At 46.2% G+C, this 23,663-nt stretch overlaps 2 protein-coding genes across 2 annotated transcripts; one reads left to right on the top strand and one right to left on the bottom strand.

The window, feature by feature from the left end:
- The first annotated feature begins 1,956 nt into the window (after positions 1-1,956).
- Positions 1,957-16,976, top strand: Ari-1 (E3 ubiquitin-protein ligase ariadne-1). The gene is made up of 9 exons (XM_077675943.1): positions 1,957-2,450; positions 11,909-11,976; positions 12,112-12,193; positions 12,343-12,414; positions 12,514-12,729; positions 12,817-12,923; positions 14,582-14,696; positions 15,494-16,056; positions 16,129-16,976. The coding sequence occupies exons 1-9, from the start codon at positions 2,238-2,240 to the stop codon at positions 16,208-16,210; spliced, it is 1,518 nt and encodes a 505-aa protein (XP_077532069.1). The 5' UTR covers positions 1,957-2,237; the 3' UTR covers positions 16,211-16,976.
- A 3,187-nt stretch (positions 16,977-20,163) lies between these two features.
- LOC144144486 (2-aminoethanethiol dioxygenase) lies at positions 20,164-23,039 on the bottom strand. The gene has a single exon (XM_077675944.1). It carries the CDS (start codon positions 22,909-22,911, stop codon positions 22,144-22,146), a length of 768 nt encoding a protein of 255 aa, XP_077532070.1. The 5' UTR covers positions 22,912-23,039; the 3' UTR covers positions 20,164-22,143.
- Between the last annotated feature and the right edge of the window lie 624 nt (positions 23,040-23,663).

Here is a 23,663-nt window from a genome sequence, read left to right on the forward strand (position 1 = left end):
CTGGGTATGTGTCTGGCTTCTTTTTATTTATTTTTTATTTTTACAGGCATCGAATAACACCCCTCGAAAAATATTTGTGGCTACGCCACTGCTTCCGAAGTGGTCGCAGTGCCGGGTAGAGGAGCAGCGTCACTAGCAGACGACGCGCTTTGAACGCTTCCCAGTAACCATTGGGCTCCGTAGACCGGGTGTAATTTGGTGAGCCATTTGCCCAGACATGCTCTCGAGGTGGACCACATGGTTGCGACCCTTTCGCGCAACGTTTCCGACGGTGAGGATATCTACGTCCACATCAAGACATGCAGTCGTGATGCAGGTGGTGCCAATGGTACAAGCACAAGTGTAAAGCTTCGCTTTGCGTCGATTGCGACTGCATGTGGGGTCTGCCAATGTTTTTGTTCTTCTATATTTTGGGCTTAATAAATGTTTCTACCTATACCTACCTTTCAGGGAAACACAGGGGTGGGTGCTTTATAATGCAACTTAGCTATCTTGTCCGCCCCTACTATTTCATGCGTCATAATCTGTCTGTCGTGGTTTCTGTAGACAACGGCAGACCCAAAGAAGGGGGGGTATTGTTCCCCACCCGTGCCTATACTGCAATGATGCGTGAACCATCCGTCTCGCGCTCTCGCTACATTGCCACAATGTCCTCCAAAGCTGGCGGTTGGTCGGCTCGGACCACCGTTGGCTCGGACTGCATATATGTTGTTTACCACAAGACAATCAGACTTATAAACGACGTTGTCTGTGCGTTCCACGTCTGGATTCTTCTTACTTTTTTATTCATCGATGCGTGCTGCATCTTCGCAAAAGCTGCTCGTTTCGCGGGAAGCTTGGTCCTTTGCTTAGGCGCGGAGAAAATAAACACTCAAATATTTTGCTCTATTTGCTCGACGCTGCAATTCCGCGTAAATATGACGTACCATCGCGAACTCTCATCCTTTTACCGATCGGTAATGGACAAATACTTGGGGCACATTAATTTATCATAATCCGTGTTTTTTTTTTTTTCATTAAAAGATGGGAAAGATATTAAAATGCGCTCCTAAGCACCCATATAAATGTTTATTTATGAATGGTAGCTACGATTGATTTCTCGGATTGAGCGTGTATAGCTAAAAAATTAAGTACTATATTAGGCATGAAATACAGGTTTAGGAGATATTAAACAGTTGTTACCTGCCTCCCAAAAAAGAAACGCAGTGTCTATGGTTGCGTCCAATGTGACCTAAAATTGAAAACTAAAGTTACGTCCGACTGAACTTTAATAGAAGCAGCTTGCTCAGTTAATGGCTCCATCACTTCGTTACTAAGTGGGAAAAGTCCGAGCCTTCTCGCAAACAATGGTCTCCTTTCTTTTTTTGTGGACGGTACACCTATAGTGAATACCAGGTATTAGAGCCACTAATTTATTGAGTGACCATACCTGGGTCTTGGTATCAATCAAATATGAACGGTACTGAAAACTTGACAGCGAGATTTATTTCCCTTTTCGGCGCCACAGTTTACCCTTCTTGCGGCCCGCAGATTAACGCGATAAACGCTTGTTGTTGACATCTTCGTTACCTCATACGAAACTTCTATACCCGAACAAAAAAGGGCGTGGTGTGCTTTTCCTCATCAAAACGAAACTCGAGGCGTTGCGCTGAGCCATAATTCCTCGCATCAAGCGAGCAGACTGTTGTCTTTTTTGTTGTTGTTATCGATAACACTGAAGGACAACGCAGATAAACGGTTCATGTCGCGGGAACGGCGTTTGTTTGCGCCCGAACACGGCGCGCTATTTGAAATTGCGCGAAGTCGAGGGGCGCGCGGGCCCCGCTGCGTGCATGGTGCGCGCGTGACACGTGCAATCGTCGTTGGAAGCGTTCAAGTGCGCGGTCAAGGCAAGCCGAACGCTGAAATAGCGCGGGCGGCAGGGTTTAAGGAAAAAGAAAGACGAGGCTCGGCTGCCGGTGCCGCCGCACCAGCCGAAGAATCCCGGGCGGGGTGGCTGCTCTCGGGTGGGCGCTCGCCGCGGGCTTGCCGCTGGACGCCGTCCCCTCCGCGGCGACCACAACGCGTCGGTTGCATCGGGCTCCTCAGGTGGCGCACGCAGCGCCATGACGTCACAGGATAAACACGGTATGGAACGATGAGCTGTGAAGAGGCCTGTGTTAGGCCCAGCGCTGTTGCTCGATTTTTACGCTTATCGCAGTGTTTCGTTTCTTAACACGCTCCCGAAGGTCTTGAGAATGGATTCGGAAGACGACAACATGTACAACTCGGATTCTGGGAACGAATCTAGTGGCGAGGAAGACGACGGACTGTCCATTGGTTTGGAACCAGAACCCACGGCAGCCAAGGAGAAGATGGAAATCGAAGACTTTCCTTTCGAAGTGCTGACGACGGAGGATATTGTGCAGCATATGATTAACTGTATCAGTGATGTTAACAATATTGTCGAGGTGAGTGTGTCACTGCGGTGGCAGGTGCGAGCGATGCGACCTTTAAGCCTAACTGCTTGCTTCACGTCTGCCTGGGCGGCTTCCTACGCTATGAACGGCCCTGCCACTGTGCAAGTCTGAGAAATCGTCGCGAACACAGAGGCGATCGTACGGGTACCTTGCGACACGCGGGAGCCGATTGGCGCGAACGCAACCGTGTTTGTGGTCGGCGGGATCGACGCCTGTCACACGGGACGTCGCGATGTATGGTCCTGGGTTGTGCATTTTTACGAGCTGCCTGCTTGTTCATGCGGGCTGCAGCGTCTTGGGGCCAGCGCGATTGCACTTAGCCGAATTGCGTTTTATCAACCACGCGACGCGATTGCTTGTGCTTCGGCCGTCGTCTGCTGTGAGCGGCCGCGGTGAGCGTTTTGTCTAGCTGTCACGCAGCTGGCGTTGTGAAAGCGCGCTGCAGTAAATTCCCGCAGGTAGTTATCAACGTATTTCGTAATTTGATGTAAGCAGATGGTAAGCCGAAGCCAATCTGAACAGTGCCGAGGGAGCTTGCTAAGCCTTCAAAGAAGTAAATTTTAGCAGGTGTCTATGGAGGGCGATACTACCGAGAGTTCTAATTGGCTCAAGAGCGTGCATCAACTGTTACATAACATGGTCTACCCGAAGTTGTTTTGATACCCAGAAAAAAATAGCGGGTGTGAGGTGGTGAACGGTATAGAATAAAAATAACGACGAACAAATTCACTAAAATGTCGCATTTTTCGACGTTCTAGGGCGGAAGTTATAAATACCAGCAACTGCTGGCGCAGGTTATCTCGCGTCGTGTGGCAGTTTGGGCGTTTGTATAACTTAGGTATTAGTGCGGATGTGGTGGCGGGGTCAACACAGAATGGGGAGGTTTAAGCATGTAAACAGCGAAACGAAAAGAAACTAACTTCTCGCAGTTTGCATTATGTGCATTGCACCATGCAGCAGCGCCGTGGCTGCATGTAGGACAGGTTATTTTATGTCCACAGACAGTTTGTTCACTGGCATCGACATAACTGATGAACGTAAGGAGAAACATAATGTTTGTGGCTAATAGCTGTAGCCGTGCATCTAGTTTTTGTTTACTTGCTGCTACTCCATCAGCACTAGCTGTTGAATGTTATCGAGAAATAGGACCGCTAATTCCCATTAAGGTGATAATGGCTGAAGTTATACATTAGGGCAATATTTACAGATGGGAGTTTGAGGAACTGGTGTTTCAAATGGACGATCATTCAGCTTTGCTATTTCGAAAAAGGTTATTTCGAAAAAGGCTTTGCTATTTCGAGGTGTTGTCACTTATTATCGAAATTCAAACACTGGCTTCAAGAGTGATCGATGCAAAACAAAAATGATCCTTTGTAGGCAATAGTTCAAGCGATCTGGGCCTAGCAGCATGAGTCAGCATCTGGTAGTGGACTATTTCAGTCGTCTTTAAAACAGCCTTACAATAGCACTGTTTTATTGCTTTCTTGTGAGCACTGGTAAAAAGAATGCAAGTGCATGGAAATGACTCATGGCGCCGATTGCTTCGTGTTCTTTTGTGCGTGCATCGGCAACCGTCTGAAATAGCCGGCCAATTGCAGGTGTGCGACTACTGTGAGGACACAAACTGACTAGTAATATAATGCTCCAAGTTAATGAGTGGACCTGGAAGAACAAAGGAAAGGGGGGAGATTGTTTGAGCTAGTTAAGTGGCAACATTTAATGAATCGTGGGCATCTGTTTCATGTAAACTAGATGTGAGCATAAATAGCGTCTACGTTAACCATAATATATCTCAACAGTAAAGTTCTGAACATAGGTAATATAAGGAAAAAGCCATAAGGTATGTGCACAGTAAATTTTTGGTGAATGATGCAAAAAAATTGCAAGGTGGCATCATTGCAGAAGCTCGTGCAGCGGTCTCAGAGTGCATAGTGCTTGACTTTGAGTTCTACGTTGTGGGGACCATGTCTGTCGCCATGTCTTGCTTAGAGCTAGTAGGCTGGCACCGCCGCGGTCTCAGAGTGCATAGTGCTTGACTTTGAGTTCTACGTTGTGTGGACCATGTCTGTCGCCATGTCTTGCTTAGAGCTAGTAGGCTGGCACCGCCGGCGGGACCGCGAACCCAACAACATATAAATGAAAGTTCTAAACTTTTGCTGAAATATGAGATAGGGGTTACATGAGCGGTACTACCGAGTTTTGCATCCACAAACAATGTTTTGACGTATTTATTTGTGTTGTCATATGGCTGTACTGTGTTGGAACAGGGCGGTAAACACAGAATTGACTTCTGTGAATGTTTGAAAGATTTCCAGGTAATGAGAATGAGTGTGCAAGCACTGCACTATCATGCATAACTTAGTAGAGCGTTAACTTTTAAGATTTGTAGGTGAAATTGTTTTTTTTTTTTTTTTTTAAGTTTCCCATGCATACCACACTTGACCACACTGGGAACACTAGTAGACAGCATTTACCTGGATTAATTTTGTGCATACGATTAGTAACTGGAGAATAACTGTGTCCTTCAAAACTATATTTCGACCAGTTCGTTGGAGAGCCCTGTTTGCTTTCGTTTAATTTTATTTACTTAACTCCTCAGTTCCTTTTTCCATCCAGCATTTTTAATTAAAGATGAAAAATGTGCCGGTACGTTAGTGATATGGTTGGAAAATTCAGTATTGTACTATCACTGGCACAGAATAGGTGGGTAGCAAAAAAAAAAAGGTCAAAGCTGCACTAGTTTCAAGATAACTTGTTATGGGTCTTATAAAAGTTGGACAAGTTATAGCTGTGATTTCAGTCAGTTGCAGCACGAAAACAAGATTGAAAAATGACAGTGCATTGGCATGCAAGTTGCAGGTAGCTTTTGCAATGGGAGATGTGTGTCTGTGAACAATGCATTACTGAGTGAGCGATAAAGCAATTTGTGCAAAAGGCAAGGAATAGAAGTTTCAGTGTGGATTGCAAATGACAAGCCGGAATTTGCTTTCGGAGACCATATGCTGCCATTACTGGGCCAGAGAAAGCGAATAAATCCTATACGATTTTGAAGTGATTCGAGTGAGCTCATAAGGCAGGTTAATGCAGGTTACAAACGAATAATGCATAATGTAGTTTTGTCCTAACGAATGATTGGTAGGGTAGTAACTTTGGTGCAAACGATCTTAAAGGAATTTCTATTAGCAGATGAAATGGTGTGGCTAACACGTATGTACTTAATTGCTGCATGGTTTTAAAAGTATTTATCTGAGGTAACTTTTATGGAGATTTCAGTGATTTTGTAGGATTAATGAACAGATTTCCACAGCAGTAAAAAAAAACTTTTAAGGGTTTGGTTCCAGTAGCCTAAGGTTACGCCAGTCATGCATGTTCTGTAAACAGTTCTGAGAAGGCTTTTGGTCAAAAACGTCAGTTGTATTGCTATAATAATTTATAAAACTTGCATATGTTAAAAGTGATCTACCCTTGAGAGATGCCCGAAGTTACTGGGGGCAGAGTTGAGAATTTTATTGTTCTCAAAGCCGACTAGGAAGGAAAAAAGAAAAGGTCAAAGCTGCATTAGTTTCAAGATAACTTGTTATGGGTCTTATAAGAGTTGGACAAGTTATAGCTGTGATTTCAAAGCTGTGTTTACCCTCAGTGGCCAAGATAAAGCATGCCGTTGAGCCTGATGACCCAGGCTTGATCTCGCTTGTGGCGGCTGTAAGGATAGAATGCAGGTTGGGAACAAACAGGCAGTTTCGTCTTACATAAGAGTATTTGTGATGTCATGCTGCGTAAAATGATAATAATTTGAATCAGACGCACATATGTGTTTAGGTAATATGATTTAAGGCTTTCTATGCTACACTTGTTCAATTAATGGTACTCTAATTCCATTTGTGCACTAGATCAACCCTTTCACGTATCCTGTCTCGGGGTAGTTTGCCTCTCCGAGTTGAATATAAGGCTAGTAGACATAGGCACACTGCTCAGATATTTTTAGTAGTGTTGAGTCTTGCTGGAACTTACCCACACCAGCCAACAGTGAATGGTGTTATTGTTTATTAAAAACAAAATGAAGTGTGAAGAAAAATTGTAATTGATAGTATTATGGCGACTACAAATAGTAAGTGGTAAAGGACTAGGTAACTTACGCAATGACAGTTTTGTTTTGCTTGGTGCGGTCAGCCAATGGCAGTTAGGGTGTCACTAGAGTTCCTGTATATAGCTAAGCTATATACAGGAACTCTAGGTGTCACAGGAAACATCAGCTAGGGCAGTAGTGCACATGACCTGTTGGGTTGTTACTTGCAGAGATTTTTTTGGGGGGGGGGTGGTTGTTCTTTAGCATGTTGGCTGAGTTACTATTTAGAAAATGTTTAGTGTCCATCATTTCCAAATACAGTCGAACCTCGTCATAACGAAGTGCCATCGGTGCAGTAAATGAGTTCGTTATATTTGATATTCGTTATAACCGTAGAGGTAAAAATTTGATTTAATAAATTGGCAATCTGGCTCGCGCAACAATCCTAGATAAAAAAACACATTGTTCTAGGCTTTTAACCCACTCTGAACGAGGTAATTCTTATCTGTCTCTTTGTGGCATGTGAGGACGCAAAATTGCAACAGAACAAAGTTCGTTCAGCAAAACTGGCCCGCATTCTAATTTACTTGAAGGAGGGTGTGGCCTTTGCCTGGTGGCTTTTCACAGTCTGAGGGGAGTGACGCTTTTCAGTGTCCACGCCAGGGGTTTATCCAGAATGTCAATTTTGGGGGAGCGTCGAAATCCTCCTTCGGGGGTATTGAGGGGCTGTTGGGGGGGGGGGGGGGGGGGGGGGGGTATATCCCTGGGCAAGGTGCTCATGGTTGTGGAATTTTTTTTTTTTTTAAGGGGGGGTGGGGGTATAAATTCCTGGTTCACGCAATCAAGGACCTTTTCTACTTGTGCAGTTTTTCAAGCTACTAAAAAAGGTTTTGTCTCACCCTTTTTAAATTTTGCTTTTTTGATGCTAGCTGTCGAGTTTTGAGCCTCACGGGAACCAAATATTTCTTCGTTATAGCCAATATCGCACGGCTCTCGCGTTTTCAGTTTCGTTATAAAAAGAACAGGTGTCATTGAAATGAAGCGTGAACAAACAAAATTTGTATTTAGTTCGTTATAGCCGATAATTCGCTGTATCAGTGTTTGCTACGTTTAGGTTCGACTGTATGCATTTTCGGTAGTTCCGTATGGTCATGAGTTAGGGATATTTCAAGACTTTGTTTCACCCAAGAAGCATTTTTTTGCTGCTGTAAACTACAAGTCAAGAAGCTCAGATTTATTGCACAAAAAGGCAGCCTTCAGATTCAGTATGGGGCAGCAAGTGGCGACTTTGGCTGAACAACACTAGTGTTATTGTTTGGCATGTGTTGGTGCATCGGAAAATTACCGAGTTTGTATCCTTTCCTTTCACCAGGCATATAATTTCTAGGACTGTGCTGTTAACTTGTAGTTCTTTGTATTGAATGTCCATGTTTTCTGTAGTCGCACAGAGCTGTCATGTTGAGCGTAACTGAAGTGTGGGACTTTTTTGTGTGTTTAGTTGCCTAAAATTTTTAGCCATGACAGTATGCCCCACACGCAGTTACAAAACAATGCACCTGCGACACTTTCCCTGTTTCGTAAGTGAAATAGCTTTTTGTTTAGCCAAATATTGAGTTCCACATCTCCCTTGGTCATAAATGTCAAAGTAATTGATAAAACCGAGACTCTGAGTGATAACATCGGAATGTGGGAATGTGCCAGAATTGTAGTGGTCGTTATTTGTTTATTTAAAATTCCTTACAGGCCCCTTTACAGGGCATTGAGTAAGGGGGGTAATTGGTGAGGTGTTACAGATCATGCAAAATTAATTCACGCGTTACAAAGCATAGCAGCTTAATGAATTGCGACAAGGTTTGCAATATAAGTTTAAGTTAGCAGACGATAACAAGAAAAAAGAAAAGGCGATTGCATAGTGCACACATGACAAAGTGAACCGAATACAATCATTATAGTATATGAAGGCGACATAACCAAAGATAGCCAACTTTACCCACCCGACGCGCACCAATGAGAGTCTATAATCTGCAGAATGCACAATAGAAAAAGCTCAAGAAAAAACGCAGAACCTATCCCCTTACGCAGAAAATATTTCCAGTATACAACATTCATAATTGGGCACAAAATGCGACACTGAAAAAAAAAAGAGAAAAAAAAAGACAAGAAAGCACGTGCTGTGCAACAGAGACGACAGGTTCTGTGGTCTTCAAGTACATTTTTTAGAAGTACACAGGAGGGATTCAGGACATGGCAGAATAAAAAAAAAATGTGCAAAACAGTGGTAAGACCTTATTGCGAAAAGAGAGTAAGCAGCAACTGACGGAAAGAATTATTGTCTGATACAGATGCGATGTTATCTGGAAGGCCATTCCACAAATGTATGGCGTGAGGAAGAGCAGATGAGTTGAATGCATCAGTTGCCCCATATAATCGCATGAAACTGAAGTGATTATGCAACCTACGTGAAGTAATGGAAGGAACGTCAAAGTGAAGTGGGAAGGGTTTGTTGCTGTACACGTATTTGTGAAAGAGGCAAAGAAGGGAAATGTCGCGACGAGTGGTCAGGGGTTGAAGCGAAAGGTTGTGTTTAATTTGCGTTATGCTGCTGTGATAGTCAAGATTGCGTGAAATGAAACTGGCCGCCCTATTCTGAGTCGCTTCAAGCATGTTAATTAAGTAGTTATGATAAGGGGACCAGATAGGAGCGGCATATTCAAGCTGTGGGCAGACAAAGGTTTGATAGGCTAGTTGACGGACGTGAGCGGGACAGCTATGTAAATTACGGCGTAGATATCCTAAAGACTTGGAAGCTTTCGCGCTAATGGTGTTAATGTGGTGGGACCAGGAGAGATTGGGTGTGAAATGGACTGTGACAGTGCGGAGATGCAAGGTGTGAAGATGCCTGTGACAGTGCGGAATTATTGATAGTGTAGCGGAAGGTGTAAACGTTTTGCTTGCGCGTAGAGGATATTATTTTACATTTTTCCGTGTTCAGGGACATTAACCATTTGTTACACCAGTCATTAATGCGGTGAAGGTCGCTTTGTAGAGTTAAGTAGTCGTCGGGAGATGATATAGGACGATATATTATGCAATCATCTGCGAAAATTCGCATGCGGCATGATATGTTATTTGGCAGATCATTTATATAGATAAAGAACAATAAGGGGCCGAGGACGCACCCTTGTGGTACGCCAGAGGTTACATGGGAAAGAGGGAAAGGGGAATTGTTAATTACAATAAACTGCTGACGAAGTGAAAGAAAGTTACGAAGCCAAGATAGGGTTAGAGAGTCTAATCGGAGGGCAGATAATTTAGAAATCAGACGGCAATGGGCTACACGATCGAAAGCTTTCGAACAATCGAGAAAGATACAGTCAGTCTGAAGGTTACTGTTCATATTGGAATGCAGCTCAGTTGGTAGTTCTTGCAGCTGTGTTTAGCAAGAAAAACACTTCCAGAATCCGTGTTGGTTCTGAAAGAAGCAATTATTTTATTCTAAGTGTAGGAAAACATGTGAAGCAACTATGTGTTCAAGAAGTTTGCAGCAGATACATGTAAGAAAAATTTGACGGTAACTTTCGAGTGAATGCTTATTGCCGGCTTTAAACACAGGCTCTATTTTCCCAATTTTCCAGACAGAAGGGAGTTGACCTGTCGCTAAAGTGCCGGAAAAGGTGATACAGAATGTTAACAGAAACGGAGGCGGTGTTTTTAAGAATTTTAGAATTGATGTTGTCAATGCTGGCTGAAGTGGATAGCTTGAGGTTATTAACTAGAAGAGCAATATCCTCGGCAGTTATTTCTATCGGTTCCATGTATGCGATGTCAAGTTCGGGAACGTATGGTACGTTGGAGTGGTCTTCCAGGGGGAAACGGATGAAAAAAATGCGTTAAATGCTGATGTGCAATGACTATCTGAAAGGGGAACGTGGTCGTCGTCTAGCAAAGATATTTGTTGGCCATTTTGTTAAGGAGAAACAAGTGTCTAGAACTTCTTAGAATTCGATTTCAAGGAAGGTAGGTCGACAGAGTAATATTTATGTTTAGCAGATTGTACGGCCAAACAGTAGTTTTTCATAAAGTTTTTGTATGCCTGCCACGCAGAGGGCTAATCATGTCGTTTAGCTGTGCGGTATAAACGCTTCTTTTTATTTCTAAGTTGCCTGAGAGATTTCGTAAACCAGGGGTTTGATTTTCTGTCCAAAAGTCCACTCGAACAGCACCGCTTCTTATTTCTTGACAGCTGCATGAGAAGTGCTGCTGTTTTCTGATTTACGAAGGATGTTTGATAGTGTTTTAGCGCTAGAGCAGTGTTAGAATGTGCCGTGCATGAGCTGCTTATTATGGCCAGTGCTTGACAGCAGTCGTCTACAATCAGTCGACGCCCAATAAACCACGTGCAAAGTGGTGTGGGCCTGGTGTATCAGCTGGTTAAGTGCGATAGACTACTGGCCACACCAGGAAATCGGAATCAACAGTGTGATGACCATCAGCAGCAGTGAGCATCCGATGCTTCTGCATTGCATGGAACTGAGGAACATTAACGCAGTCAGTTAATTGTCAGGCTGTTGATTTTTGGGTTCCTTAACTGTTTTGGAGATATCCTTTACACTGCGTACTTAAACTTAACCCAGTCGTCCTGTAGGTCCAACTGGTGTTCACTGTAGCTGTATCTTAAATGAAAAGTGAGATGTGTAAACTTCTGGGCACATATGACCCTTGGGGAACATTGTGGAATACCAGGCAGTGTAAAAACTAATGCGGTGCCCTTCACTGTGGTGTGCGTGCTTTGTAGGTGAGGCGTTACTTCTGTACGTTGGGTGCCGGGGTTGAATTTTAGTAAATTTTGTATTGAAAAAAGAAAAGCTGGACAAGGTTTGTTCTGTGAAACTGCATATTAAGCAGCTCTGCCCACCCATGGTCGACGTTTTGCAAATGCGTGTTTACCAAAGTTTGCTGCATTCGGAAAATAGAAAGCTCACTCTAATATTGTTTTAGTTGAACTTTTATAGGCAGCTAAAAATTGTACAAGGTTGTAAAAAATGAATGAGTTCATACTACAGTTGCGCCTTTTATTTTTACATTTAAATTGGCGCTCTCGTAGTGGGGGTAGCAGATTGCTAGACAGGCTGCATAGTGAACAGTGCAGTGGGTCGTCTTGTAGGACCTGTTGTTAAATGTGTGGGTGCACCTGCAGAAATGTAGTCTCGCTTTGTGCGATGAGTGCCTGCCTAGCACAAGAGGGGACAGCCAATGAAATAATGAAGTGTGCTTGTTAGGCCACTGGTGCACGTGCGTGCGCTTTGCTGTTGTGAGTGCTGATGCCAGCTGGTGCAGAGCGACTTTGCAGCTAAGTGGGCCGGTGTCTGTCCCTGTTGTGCAGATCCCGCCCACCACCACCCGCATTCTTCTGAACCACTTCAAGTGGGACATGGAGAAGCTGTACGAGAGGTGAGCTGGCCACTCTGCTGGCTCGACGGGGTTTTGCTCGTCAATCTCGTAACTAGCTTGGCCTGCATGCGTTCCTCCCATCGCTCGTGCGGTGGCCGGCTTCATTGAGAAATGTTCTTGGCCCCGGCCGCGCAGGTACTATGACAGTGATCAGGAACGGCTCTTCAAGGAGGCGCACGTAGTCAATCCTTACAAGAAGCCTGCAAAATCACAGAAGGTGAGTGCTCGCACGCAAGGGGAAGGGCCTGATGGCGGCAGGGAGGTCGCCTTGCCGCATTGATGGCGTGAGACGCTCTGGGGGCCTTTCGTTCCATGTTGTGGTGCTGCTGTTGCAAGGGGAGTGGGGAATATGTTTGTTCTGTCCAGAAGCGGCAAGCATCGTCGGCGAGTATTGGCATGGAGGACTGTGAAATTTGTCTGCGTGACCTGCCCAGCTCGGTGGGTGGCCCCTTTATCTTCCGCAACGTTCAAAAGCATGTCCCGCTGTGTTTCTTTACGTTAACTAAACGTGTGGAGTGTTCTGTTCTGTGTGGCCAGATGATGACGGGGCTGGCCTGTGACCACCGGTTCTGCACGGAGTGCTGGAACTTCTACTTGACGACAAAAATTATGGAGGAAGGCATGGGCCAGACCATTTCGTGTGCCGCGCACGGCTGCGACATCCTGGTGGATGACCAGACGGTCATGAAGCTACTCTCGGACCCCAAGGTGAAGCTCAAGTACCAGCACCTCATCACCAACAGCTTTGTCGAGGTGAGTGCCTTCTGTTTGCCCGAGCCGGCCCGCATCACTGTGATGCAAGTAAAGGCGACTTGCCTTGGCTTGACTTGGCTCCTGCAGTGCAACCGGCTCCTGCGGTGGTGCCCCCAACCCGAGTGCAACAACGCCATCAAAGTGCAGTACGTGGACACGCAGCCAGTCACTTGCTCTTGCGGCCACACTTTCTGGTAAGTTGTGCTTCCACGGTCGCTGGGGGAGGGCACGGGCGGTGCGAACGTGCATATTTTGCTCAATTGTGAAGGCAAGTCCAGTTTGACTTCTGGCTCCTTGTTTCCGAAGGTTCCAACCTTAGGTTCATGTGGTGTGGCCTGACGTGAGAGCTGCAACTGATTAACATAGAGGAAATTCAGTGAAACTATTCAGAGTGCGAAGAGACAGAATGGAACAGCGAGGAATCTTTCAGTGGTTGTGCTCTCTCGGCTTATTTTCTGACCGGAACAGGACAATTACGGCATTGGTTGGGAAAACAAATGATAAGGGTAAAAGGGTTAAGTGAATTCTATAGGTAATAAGGCTGTTTCGTGTATGCATGCACCAAGCAAATGCTTGAAGTCTGAACTGTTTATTTTGGGAGAGAGATGGAAATTGGCTGCCTAACACTTTGCACGTAATAGTACTGTTGTTGCATAAATGGAATAATTGAAAGTATGCCTCAAGTCGCAGAGTTACTTGAGAGTTCTTGAAGTAGGTTGGGAAAGATTGCTAAGGCCAGCTACAAAGTTTTGTTAGCAGTGAGCATGTCATCTGTATTTCTCATGGAATGAGACTTCAGTTATATACTGAAGGATTTAAGGACAGTATCTGTCTACCAGTGGTATTAAAATTGCCACAAACATGTGAAATGTGCCAGTGGTATGTACACATTACGTTTTTCGGGGCAAATCACAAAATAAGCTGGACTTTGCACTGCCGGTGTTTACACGTTCACAGTGTTGAAGTATTGCCACCATTTGCCATTGCCAAAGGTAGCAAGCCTTGTAATAGTAGACTGTCAATATGCGTCTTCATTACATACGAGACATGTAAAGCTCGTATCTTTAGGCCTTGCACTCTTGCTTAGCAAGAGCACCCAAAAAAATGCATTGTGCTTAGCGAAACAAACAAAAAAAAATGGACGATGCTCACACTAATGCGCAAGACTTGAAGGTCAAAGCTGAACGCAACCTTCACAACATCATGAAGGTTTTAAGTCCATGATCGCAGCCGATTTGCTTCTTCTTCGCTGCCGCAACGACCTTTACTTAACAGGATGGTAAGTTGGGCGAGTTGGGAGTTGATTCATGTATTTCTCTTCTTAGTCAACGTATTTGTGCACCTGTTTTTAAGACCTTTACTCCATCATTGTTGGTATAAGTGTGAGCTTATGTCATCTTTTTTAAGTGTTAATTATTGTACATCACCTTGGAGGGGTGTACGCTAAGACGTGTCTTTCTCGTTCCGAGCAAGTGTTTCCACGATTGCGGCGAAAGCTGCTTGACAAACGTGCGCCGGGGACGCTGGGCGGTCGCCGCAATTTTTGCCAATCTCCTCAAGTGTGTGGCTTGACGAACTTGCGCAGGGGTCGCTGGCCAGTCGTCGTGGTGCACGCACGCATGAGCGCTAGGCATTATCTTGTTTTTGTTAATTGCGGGGTGGTCGCTGCGAGGCCCGTGCTTGCGAACGCGCGCTCTGCAATTTCTTGGTATTTTTAATTGCGGACACGAGAAATTACAATTTGCTAAACAGCTTCGCTGTTGAAACTACTTTGCCCAGGCAAGCAGTGTGTACGGATGTGTGTACAAATTGTGCTGGTGGCAGAACCTGATTCTAGACCTTTCCTCCACAGTTTCTCGTGCGGTGAAAATTGGCATGACCCGGTGAAGTGCCATCTGCTCAAGAGGTGGCAGAAGAAGTGTGACGACGACAGCGAGACGTCCAACTGGATAGCGGCGAACACCAAGGTGGGCGATGGTTTCCTAGAAACATTTGACAGCACCACGTAAAGCTTTAACATAGCCTAAACACAAGTCCGAGGCTCAGGTTTACTTTGAAACTGAAAGAAGCGGTATGACGTGCATGAAGTAATCAACGTTGTTATATCTGAAAGATTGCCACGTCCAGATACAATCACACTTCCTGTAACATAGATGAAACAAAATTAAGGTAGATAAGAGACGGACAAAAGGGTGGTAATGTAAAAAGGCCACTTTTTTGCGCTCCCCCCGATGACACAAGAGCTGGTTTGCGCAAGGGACGGCTGCCAGCACAAGCTACTGCCAGTGAGTGTGATCGTGTGATTGTAGTTAGATGAATGAAAGTATGCACGTTGTCTTCATTGTCCTGACTACTTTGATGAACAATGCAAACGTGGTTTTAGCGCTAAAAATGGACGAACACAAGAAAGAGGACAGGACAGGTGCTAACAACTGATTTTATTGCCAAAGACTGGTATTGCTGCCCCATAAATTTTTCCCACACCACCATTTGTAACATCAGAAATCCTGGATGGGGAAAATTGGATTGCTGAAACTCGTTCAAGCATTGTTCTACAATAGGCAGCGAGGCAAGTAAGTGGTGTCAGTGTAAAATTAATTCATGCAAGAGCTTCACCATTTCAACATTGTGAAGCAGGTTCGCTCCCTGAAACTGGCACTACCATTTCGGTCAAATGTTTCGGAACGAGCCTGTACAAGCACAGGCAGCGGGCGAGTGTGAGGTCTGTGGCCTCTTGTGAGCTAATGTGGGGAACCCCCTGCAGGAGTGCCCGCGGTGCAGCGTGACGATCGAGAAGGACGGCGGCTGCAACCACATGGTGTGCAAGAACCAGAACTGCAAGGCGGACTTCTGCTGGGTGTGCCTGGGGCCCTGGGAGCCGCACGGCTCATCGTGGTACAACTGCAACCGGTACGACGAGGAGGAGGCGCGGGCGGCGCGGGACGCGCAGGAGCGGTCGCGGGCGGCCCTGCAGCGCTACCTCTTCTACTGCAACCGCTACCTGAACCACATGCAGAGCCTCAAGTTCGAGCACAAGCTGTACGCCGCCGTCAAGGAGAAGATGGAGGAGATGCAGCAGCACAACATGTCCTGGATCGAGGTGCAGTTCCTCAAGAAGGCCGTCGACGTGCTCTGCCAGTGCCGCCAGACGCTCATGTACACCTACGTGTTCGCCTACTACCTGCGCAAGAACAACCAGTCGGTCATCTTCGAGGACAACCAGCGCGACCTGGAGAGCGCCACCGAGAAGCTCTCAGAGTACCTCGAGCGCGACATCACCCAGGCCAACCTGCTCGACATCAAGCAGAAGGTGCAAGACAAGTACAGGTGAGGGCTGGAATTGTGTGAGCGTATGAGCGGCAGCGCGCTAAGCGATCGTCCGACAAACGCCGCGCGCAGGTACTGCGAGAGCCGGCGGCGGGTCCTGCTGGAGCACGTGCACGAGGGCTACGAGCGGGACTGGTGGGAGTACACGGAGTGACGGCACGACTGCTGGCATCGTTGCAGAGGACGCTTTTCCCTTTCTTTCTCTTCTTTCCTTTGTGCTCTGGCCGAGGCCCATTAAAGCGAGTGCGAACCACCTGCTCGCCGCGTGTCCCCAGGTGGCTGTGGCGGCCGCCCGGGGGGTGTCCTTGCTGCGGCCTGAGAGTGGCCCCCTTCCCTCTTCTAGTGGGGAGCGCGTGGCAAGGGGGGTCTAATTTAAGGAGCAGTGCTTTTGTTTTTCTCTCCCGCTCCCCTCTCCCCCTCCCTCGAGGTGAAATTGAGCGCACAAGGACTCCTGTTTCCCAGTTCAGCAAAGTGTTGGGCCAGGTGCGTTTACAGTTGCGGAGGAGGCCGTGCAAAGGCACGAGTGAGCCCCCTTTTCTAACTCCCCCGCCCCGCTCGCGCACTGGACACGCAACTCATCATTTTCTGGTGGCAGAGTGCCTTTTGAGGAGCTGCTCCTTGTTCTGAAATGCTGCTAGAGAGTCGTCACGCACAGGCGGAGAAGGTTCAAGTTGAGAGCGCCCTGCTTTGTAGGCATGTGTAGGTGGACTGTTGTTTTATTCGGAGAAGCATTCCCCTCCCCCTCCCCTGCTTCTCCGGCGATTTGTTCTGAATGGCGCACATTGGAAGGTTGACTTAGCAGCGCATTTTAAATTACAATTTTTTTGCCTGGTTTTTATGAGTACATTCCTCATAGGTTGAACGAAAGAGCGAGCTGCGGCAATATTTATTACAATAAATTGAACTTCCACCCTTGCGGACTACTGGCGTTCACTTCGGTTTGCTTTGCACACTGCTACAACACACACACACACACACACACCTTGTGGGGCACACCCTCTTGTTGCTTGTGGGGTTGCCAAACAACCGGTGCTTTTAGTTTGCCTAAAAGAGATTCTGTGCTTACAAAAGTGCATCTTAAATTTCCTAGAGTGCTTGTGCTTCTTTTTGTGCTGACATAACTGTATTCACACGCCAAGTTATTTCTCTTTTTTTTTTTTTTCCAATTTGCTTATACAGCACAGGATACGCAGTTTTATGTAGCAGCCTGACCATACACATAATTCAAGTTTTTCATATTGGTCTGTTGGTTCACCATTTGCGGCACGGCAATATGATTGCCATTGGCTACGCTGTACAACCCGAGAAAAGGCAAGGCAATGTGTCTAGCACTTCATGTGTAAGCTAGGAGATCGTTAATTGGTACACAAGGCCTGTTATTCACAGCTAGTGAAACCACTGCATACTGTTGCAGGGTGCGTCTTTTTCAGTTTGAGCCTCAGCCAAACACAAGCACAAGCAAGGTGCTGCGCCTGTTTTCGTGCCTGTCGGTGGTCGGAGGCCTCTCAAATGCAACTACGTCAAGAGTGAAATGAATGCGAAAAGAACAATTTTCAAATGGACACAACTGGGAATTCTGCCCCAGAGGTGCGGCTAGGCAGTGCAGCGTGTGGCTGCACGTTGATGTGCCATGATGGAGTCCATCCGGAGCTTGTGAGGCCACTGGGTCACAGGTCATGCGAACTCAAAGCTAATCATGTCCAGGGTTGACTGCAAGTGAAAAGTGCAGTTACGGCACAAGCAGAAAACACCTTTCATTCAAAAAACAGAAGCGTGACTGGCCAATTACCGACCTCGGCAAGACAAATCTTGCATTGTTGTAATTATTGGAAGATTTTCTAAGTGAGCTATCTCTGGTCTTGTCTTCTGCCATTCGACCTGCACTCACTGCTGCTTCACTGCATTACATCGACGTTGCAGTTGGTGATGTCGTCAGGAGTGGGTGTGACGTGACTATACGAGGTGATGGCGGTCTGTTTTAATCTCAATAGCAATGGTGTTGCTTCCAGTTATGACACGTTATCTGCTGTTATGGAATTTTAATTCACTCCCCTTGCAAGCAATGAACTTTTTTTTTTTTTCCAGCCTGTGACCTTTCAACTGTCTTAGGTAACATTACAGGGCCATGTGTCAGTTGCATTGTAATTTGCATTACTGGCCCAGCATTTATTTTTGGATTTTTTAAATCTGATGAGCACCCCTTGCATTAGTTGTGCAACACAGTACTTCAGGGACCTATTCTACATTGACAAACATGCAGCCAACCGTTCATATTTCTGCTAAGCTGATGTATTTTAGTCTCAAAAGCATCTCGGTTACATCCTGGAAAGTGCTGCCACACCAGGCAGCATGCCCAAAGGTGCCTTGAAACTGCTTTGTGAATGTTGTACCTGTTCCATTCTGTCACAAAGTTGGTGGGAACAAGGTATCAGATTCGATGCTTTGAAAGGTTCTGGTCACATTGGAATGTCCTTCAACGCAAAAAAAATGGCTGGGGATTTTGAGTGTTATGCCAGCCTATGTTTTATGAACTCGCCACTTCTAAGCCAAGCAAGCGCAACACGAACAAGTTCCCAAGCTGGCGCGAAATTTTCCACCTTATCTGGCATATGCAGTCCCTAACATCCGATTCAACGGCCTTTAACACCCACAGTAACCATTTTGTGCATGCAACAGCAGCACAAACCATAGCAAAGCGGCAGCCATTGCTGCTGGCAGTACAGTGAAAAAAATGGAGTGAAAGGCCTTCCTTTTTCCAAGTAAAATTTTATTACACTAAATTGCGACTCGGTTAACTTGTAATTTTGCGGGTTCACCCAAAGCAAAAAAGGAGAAAAGTAGCTGGTGGTGCATCAACCGTGCTGCCAAGGAGAATAACAGATATTAAGTTGACCCTGCAGAAGGCAACAGCCAGAACTCCAAGGTTAAGACAAGCTGTTTTTCTCTGCCACTATCAACAAGCTTGCATGACCTTGCTGTGTGATACATCTGCAAAACACAAGCAAATTCCTCTAGTCTCCATGGGACTTGAATGGAAGGGCCGGTTATTTACTCCACGCACAATCCTCTTTGCTACTCGCATCAGATGGCGGCAGCTAGGAAGCGCATCAGAGGCATGGCTAATTTTTGCATGATGGCGAAGCTGCTATGCATCTATCGCTATTACAGGAAAACCGAAGATTGGGGCACCCACAGAGGCTCCAATTTCTCGAAATATTACCCCAGGATCAAGATAACTAGAACTGGAACTTAGCGCATGTCTTGTCCTCGCATCATCCCAGTGTCACCGTGGTTTGTTTCTTGCATGGCGGTGAACCAACACACCCAAACCTTTTCCATTCTCGCGAATACCACTGGGCGACTACGCACACGCACATGACATGGTCATTTCAATACCAGCAACTTGCCATCTTGCGCAGGCTTTGTTTTAAGAGAGATAAAACTACACTTGCACCCCTCTTGCTTGAGCAGTCCAAGACACTGCACAGCCTAAAGCATTACAAAACCTGTTTGTAGTCCACTGCTGCATGCGTCTCCAAGCAGTGTTATACTCTTTGGGGTCGACCCGGTGCCAGACACAGTTGGGTCAGTTCAGCGTACTTGCAGAGTTAAAAAGAGGCTGTCTGTATTTGCTACACTTGAACCTAGAGCCTGCTGTTTAAATGCAATCTACGAGTTTTCAGCCTGCTTTGAGTGACTGGAAAACCAATCACTTAACTGCATGACTACAAAGGATTACTTTCTGTTGCGGTGGGGTATACCTTACTAATGCAAGGTGCAGAAGTTGCCAGTGAGCTCAAGAAGAGCAAGGCAGGCTCTTATTGCTCAATTATGCAGTAATGAACGTTGCATTGCAGGCCTAACCACACCTCTTCGATAGTAAGTGGTGAGGATTGTCCTATATAAAATGATAAGAAAGGGAGTAGCCAACTCCACTTCAACTCCAGTATTGGTTTTCTCACTAAACTGTCATGACTGTCAAAATAATGGGAGCCCAACTGACACCCGAGTTACAATTACTAAAAAGCTGAAAAGAAATGTCGACTGACATGAATTTTCTGTCGCTTGGGATTAGGTTTTTCTCAAGCAAATGACATGCTGCACAGATCCCACAACTTTCACAGTGTTTACTTTCCTTCCATGAAACAAAACACAAGTGCCACTTCAGCAGCAAATGCAAAGGCTATCCAAAGTGCATTATTCATACTTCTGCAAAGAGTACTAACATAAACCACAGTTTCGTATATTTTAGGACACAGAGAAAGAGTTTAGGATGACATAAAGGGCAAGAAATACCCACAGAGTTGTACTTGTGCAAATAAACCTGAATGATAACTTACTATCCTTTGTGTTAGGTTAGAATGTCGCCTCACATAAAGCCAGTTTGAAGCTTTATGTCACTCCAGCTGAACTAGTGATTGAGTTTCACGGGCCAATTTAGTCTCACTCGATCAATCAAAAGTGGGAGATGAAAACAAATAGCTGAAAACAGTTCTGAGTTGAACGTTCAAGTTTTACAGTGGCTTAAAAGCCATTTGTGTACAAGAAAACGTGGAAATTGAACAGACAGTGTTGTGATGTAACAGCTGAAGAGAAAAAAAAAAAGGTCACAACAACATAGCTAAACTGTGCAAACACAGTCAAATTTTGTACCGAAACAAATTCAAAGCAAGGATACAAAACAAAATCGATCACAAAAGTACTGCTCACTTGAGTTCTTTTCGCTCACTGTGAGGGCAAAGTAAACTAATGAAACAGGTCCTTCCATTACACAAGCTTAGATACCAGCTGAAAGTCAGTGCTTTCAAAAGCTATGATTCATCAAAGCTGCATGCTCGTTCATAAGACTGAAAACCAAACTGGGATAGTTTGAATCTCATTCTCGCGTTTGATACTTTTGCAACACTTCCAGATGTCGAAGTACATTAGTATTTCAATGAACACTGGTTGCCAACATTTGGTATGCCTCAGTGGTGTGCATAAAGAAAGTCTGCATAACAAAAGTAGCATTGGGCACTAACAGTTCATTCACTCTTTCCACACCAAGGTCAATGCTTTTCCTTGCCAAAGTAATCCACCCAGCACCTGAGCACTTTCCAGCCTTTTCAATAAACAAATACCAATGAACAAAACGCAATGACTGGTTTTTAAGTCATACAAGACACTTTGTTCGAAACCCAACAGTCTTCTATGAACATACGAAGGCCTTGCAACACATCATTCGAACACACACTGCTTCGCCCATTGCCCAGTTGTTTCTGCACCACCTGACCATCCACATTCACAGCGTCCCTGCATCAAGGCCACAGTGGAGTGAGGTAACTGATGGGGCTTTAAGCACTCTTTAACTACAGCTGGCATCACCTTCTACTGATTAGTTCTTTGTCCTATCGGAAGCATTACAAAAGGGCAGCTTACAGCACTTTTTTTAAGAGGCAAGCAAAACGCAGTGCTCAACTCGTCAGCAGTTGCTTGTGCCTACCCTACTTCCTTTGAGACCCATTGAAGATGCATGTGGTGTCTGTGCTCACCTCAAGCAATCTGCTGCAACACCAGCAGCATCAGCCAACATTCAGCAAACGGTATCGGGCCAGCCCCTTTGCTAAGGTAATGCGATGCTGTAATGGCTGCACATCCCTACCACACAGCCTAGAAGAGTCTCGTACTTCTAGGACGGTTTTGAAGTGAAACGAGAAACTCTTTAAGCCAAATCAAAATGACCAAGTGCTGGAGTTTAAGACTCAATTCCACTATAAGTGCTCATTTCGGGAAATTTCAAGCGCAAGAATGTAATTTTTACGGTGTGTTAGTATTCTGGCCTTGGTTGGGTTCAAATGGGTCCAGCCAAAACAGTCAGGCGCTAGTCGGACGCCCGCTAAAGCTAAAGCAGAACCAAGTGATACGAACCCAGAGAACTAAGTATGCGAACGACACGGCTAGACGGGGCTCAGCGGAACTTATGCTACGCGTTCACAGGCCACGGTGGTAAGCGTTCGAACACACATGTTGTGGACCACTGTGGGCGCGGCACGACAAAATCCACGAATACGGTCCAGAAAACCGGGGTTGCAAGGTAGGCGGCTCTATTTACTGCGTCGGTGGTAGCAGCGGGCCGATGGGCGGTCCACGATAGGGCGCGGAGTCGCACCAGAAATCGCGCGGCGGATCCACTCGTCGAAGGCGCACGGCCTCGCCGTCCGCAACCGCGCTGTAGTAGTGGCAGTCCCGCTCGACGCCGTCGTAGGGAGGCGCCAGGATGTCCAGGAAGGCGAGCGGCCCTTCCAGGGCCCGTATCTCGTGAAAGTTGCGCTCGGTGGGCGTCAAGCAGCACGGTGCACTGTTGGGCGCCACGGCCACGTCCGGGTGGCGCTGCGCCTCGAGCACCGTGTCGTCGTCGCAGCTCGCTTGCGGTCTCACGGCGCTGTAACTGCACAGGGTCCCCGAACCGTGCAGCACCTTGAGTACGCCAAACATTCCGGGGTGGTCGTGCAACGGGATCCGTTCGCCGCGCCTGATGATAAAGATGCTCATGCTAAACGTCCGACCCTCGTACAGGGGGATATACGTGACGGGCGCTGCGTTGCCGCCGTTGGTCGTTTTCGACAACGCATGCAGCAGCTTCTCGTCTAAGTTGACATCCTTGCAAGTAACTTGCCCTATGGCTCTCTGCAGACGAGCGAGACACTCGCAGAACGCTTCGTCCGCGACGAAACTCCGTGCAAAAGTCAACTGCGCCTGCCGAGCGACTCCCTGGATGAGCGCGGCCATGTTGACGCCGCCAGTCGCGCCGCGCCGCGGCAGTCCGCGACACAGTTTCTGTGGCTGTTTTACCGGTTTTACCCAGGTTTTACCCATTAGTTTCGCCACTCAGAACTTGCAACCATAAACTGCGTGGTTTGGACAAAAGCGGGGGCATGGCCATGGTAATTATTCCATCATTCTCGGGAACATACCCCCATAAGGGATGAGTCTGGAAACAGGTAGGCTGTTAGGGCTAATGAAATGAACTCGTAAACATTGAAGTAAAGAAGAGACCAACGTGCCAACGTTAGAAGAGACCGCCCAGTTACACAAAAAAATTCGAAAGGAATAATAAATACGGCGTCGTTGGCTAGAAGAACAAATAAAAGTCTAGTTTGTATGTGTGAAGCCTCTTTCTCTATTTACATTCATTGAAAAGCTCGTCGGCCGTGGCGACGAAAATTTTCTTTTTTGCAGAACCCAAAAGAAACTTCATCTACCTTCCCCATTTTTCATGAAAAAATAATGACCTCACACTAGGAAGAAGTTACTTCATTTAGTGCAAGTGCACTGCTGCAGTGCAGGGAAATGATTTCTCTCTCTCTCTCTCTCCTCCCTTGCAGGGGTTCAGTAGTCAGTAGCATCAGTAGTATCAGAGTCCTTCAAACCATTGAAGGACTCTGGATGGTTTATCCAGAATTTCGATTTGGGGGGAAGGGGGGGGGGGGGGGGGTCGAAGTCCTCCTTGGGGGTGTTGGGAGGGATGTTTATTGAAAGCTATGCCGCTACACTTTTATGAAGGGGCCTCAGGTTCAGGAATTGGGTTCAGGTGTAGCAGACGTTTGTCAGAACGTCGACATGTCGGC

Source organism: Haemaphysalis longicornis, unplaced genomic scaffold (assembly GCF_048455015.1).
Source record: "Haemaphysalis longicornis isolate Haplotype H1 unplaced genomic scaffold, Haemaphysalis longicornis Haplotype H1 scaffold_7, whole genome shotgun sequence".
Taxonomy (NCBI): Eukaryota; Metazoa; Arthropoda; class Arachnida; order Ixodida; family Ixodidae; genus Haemaphysalis; species Haemaphysalis longicornis.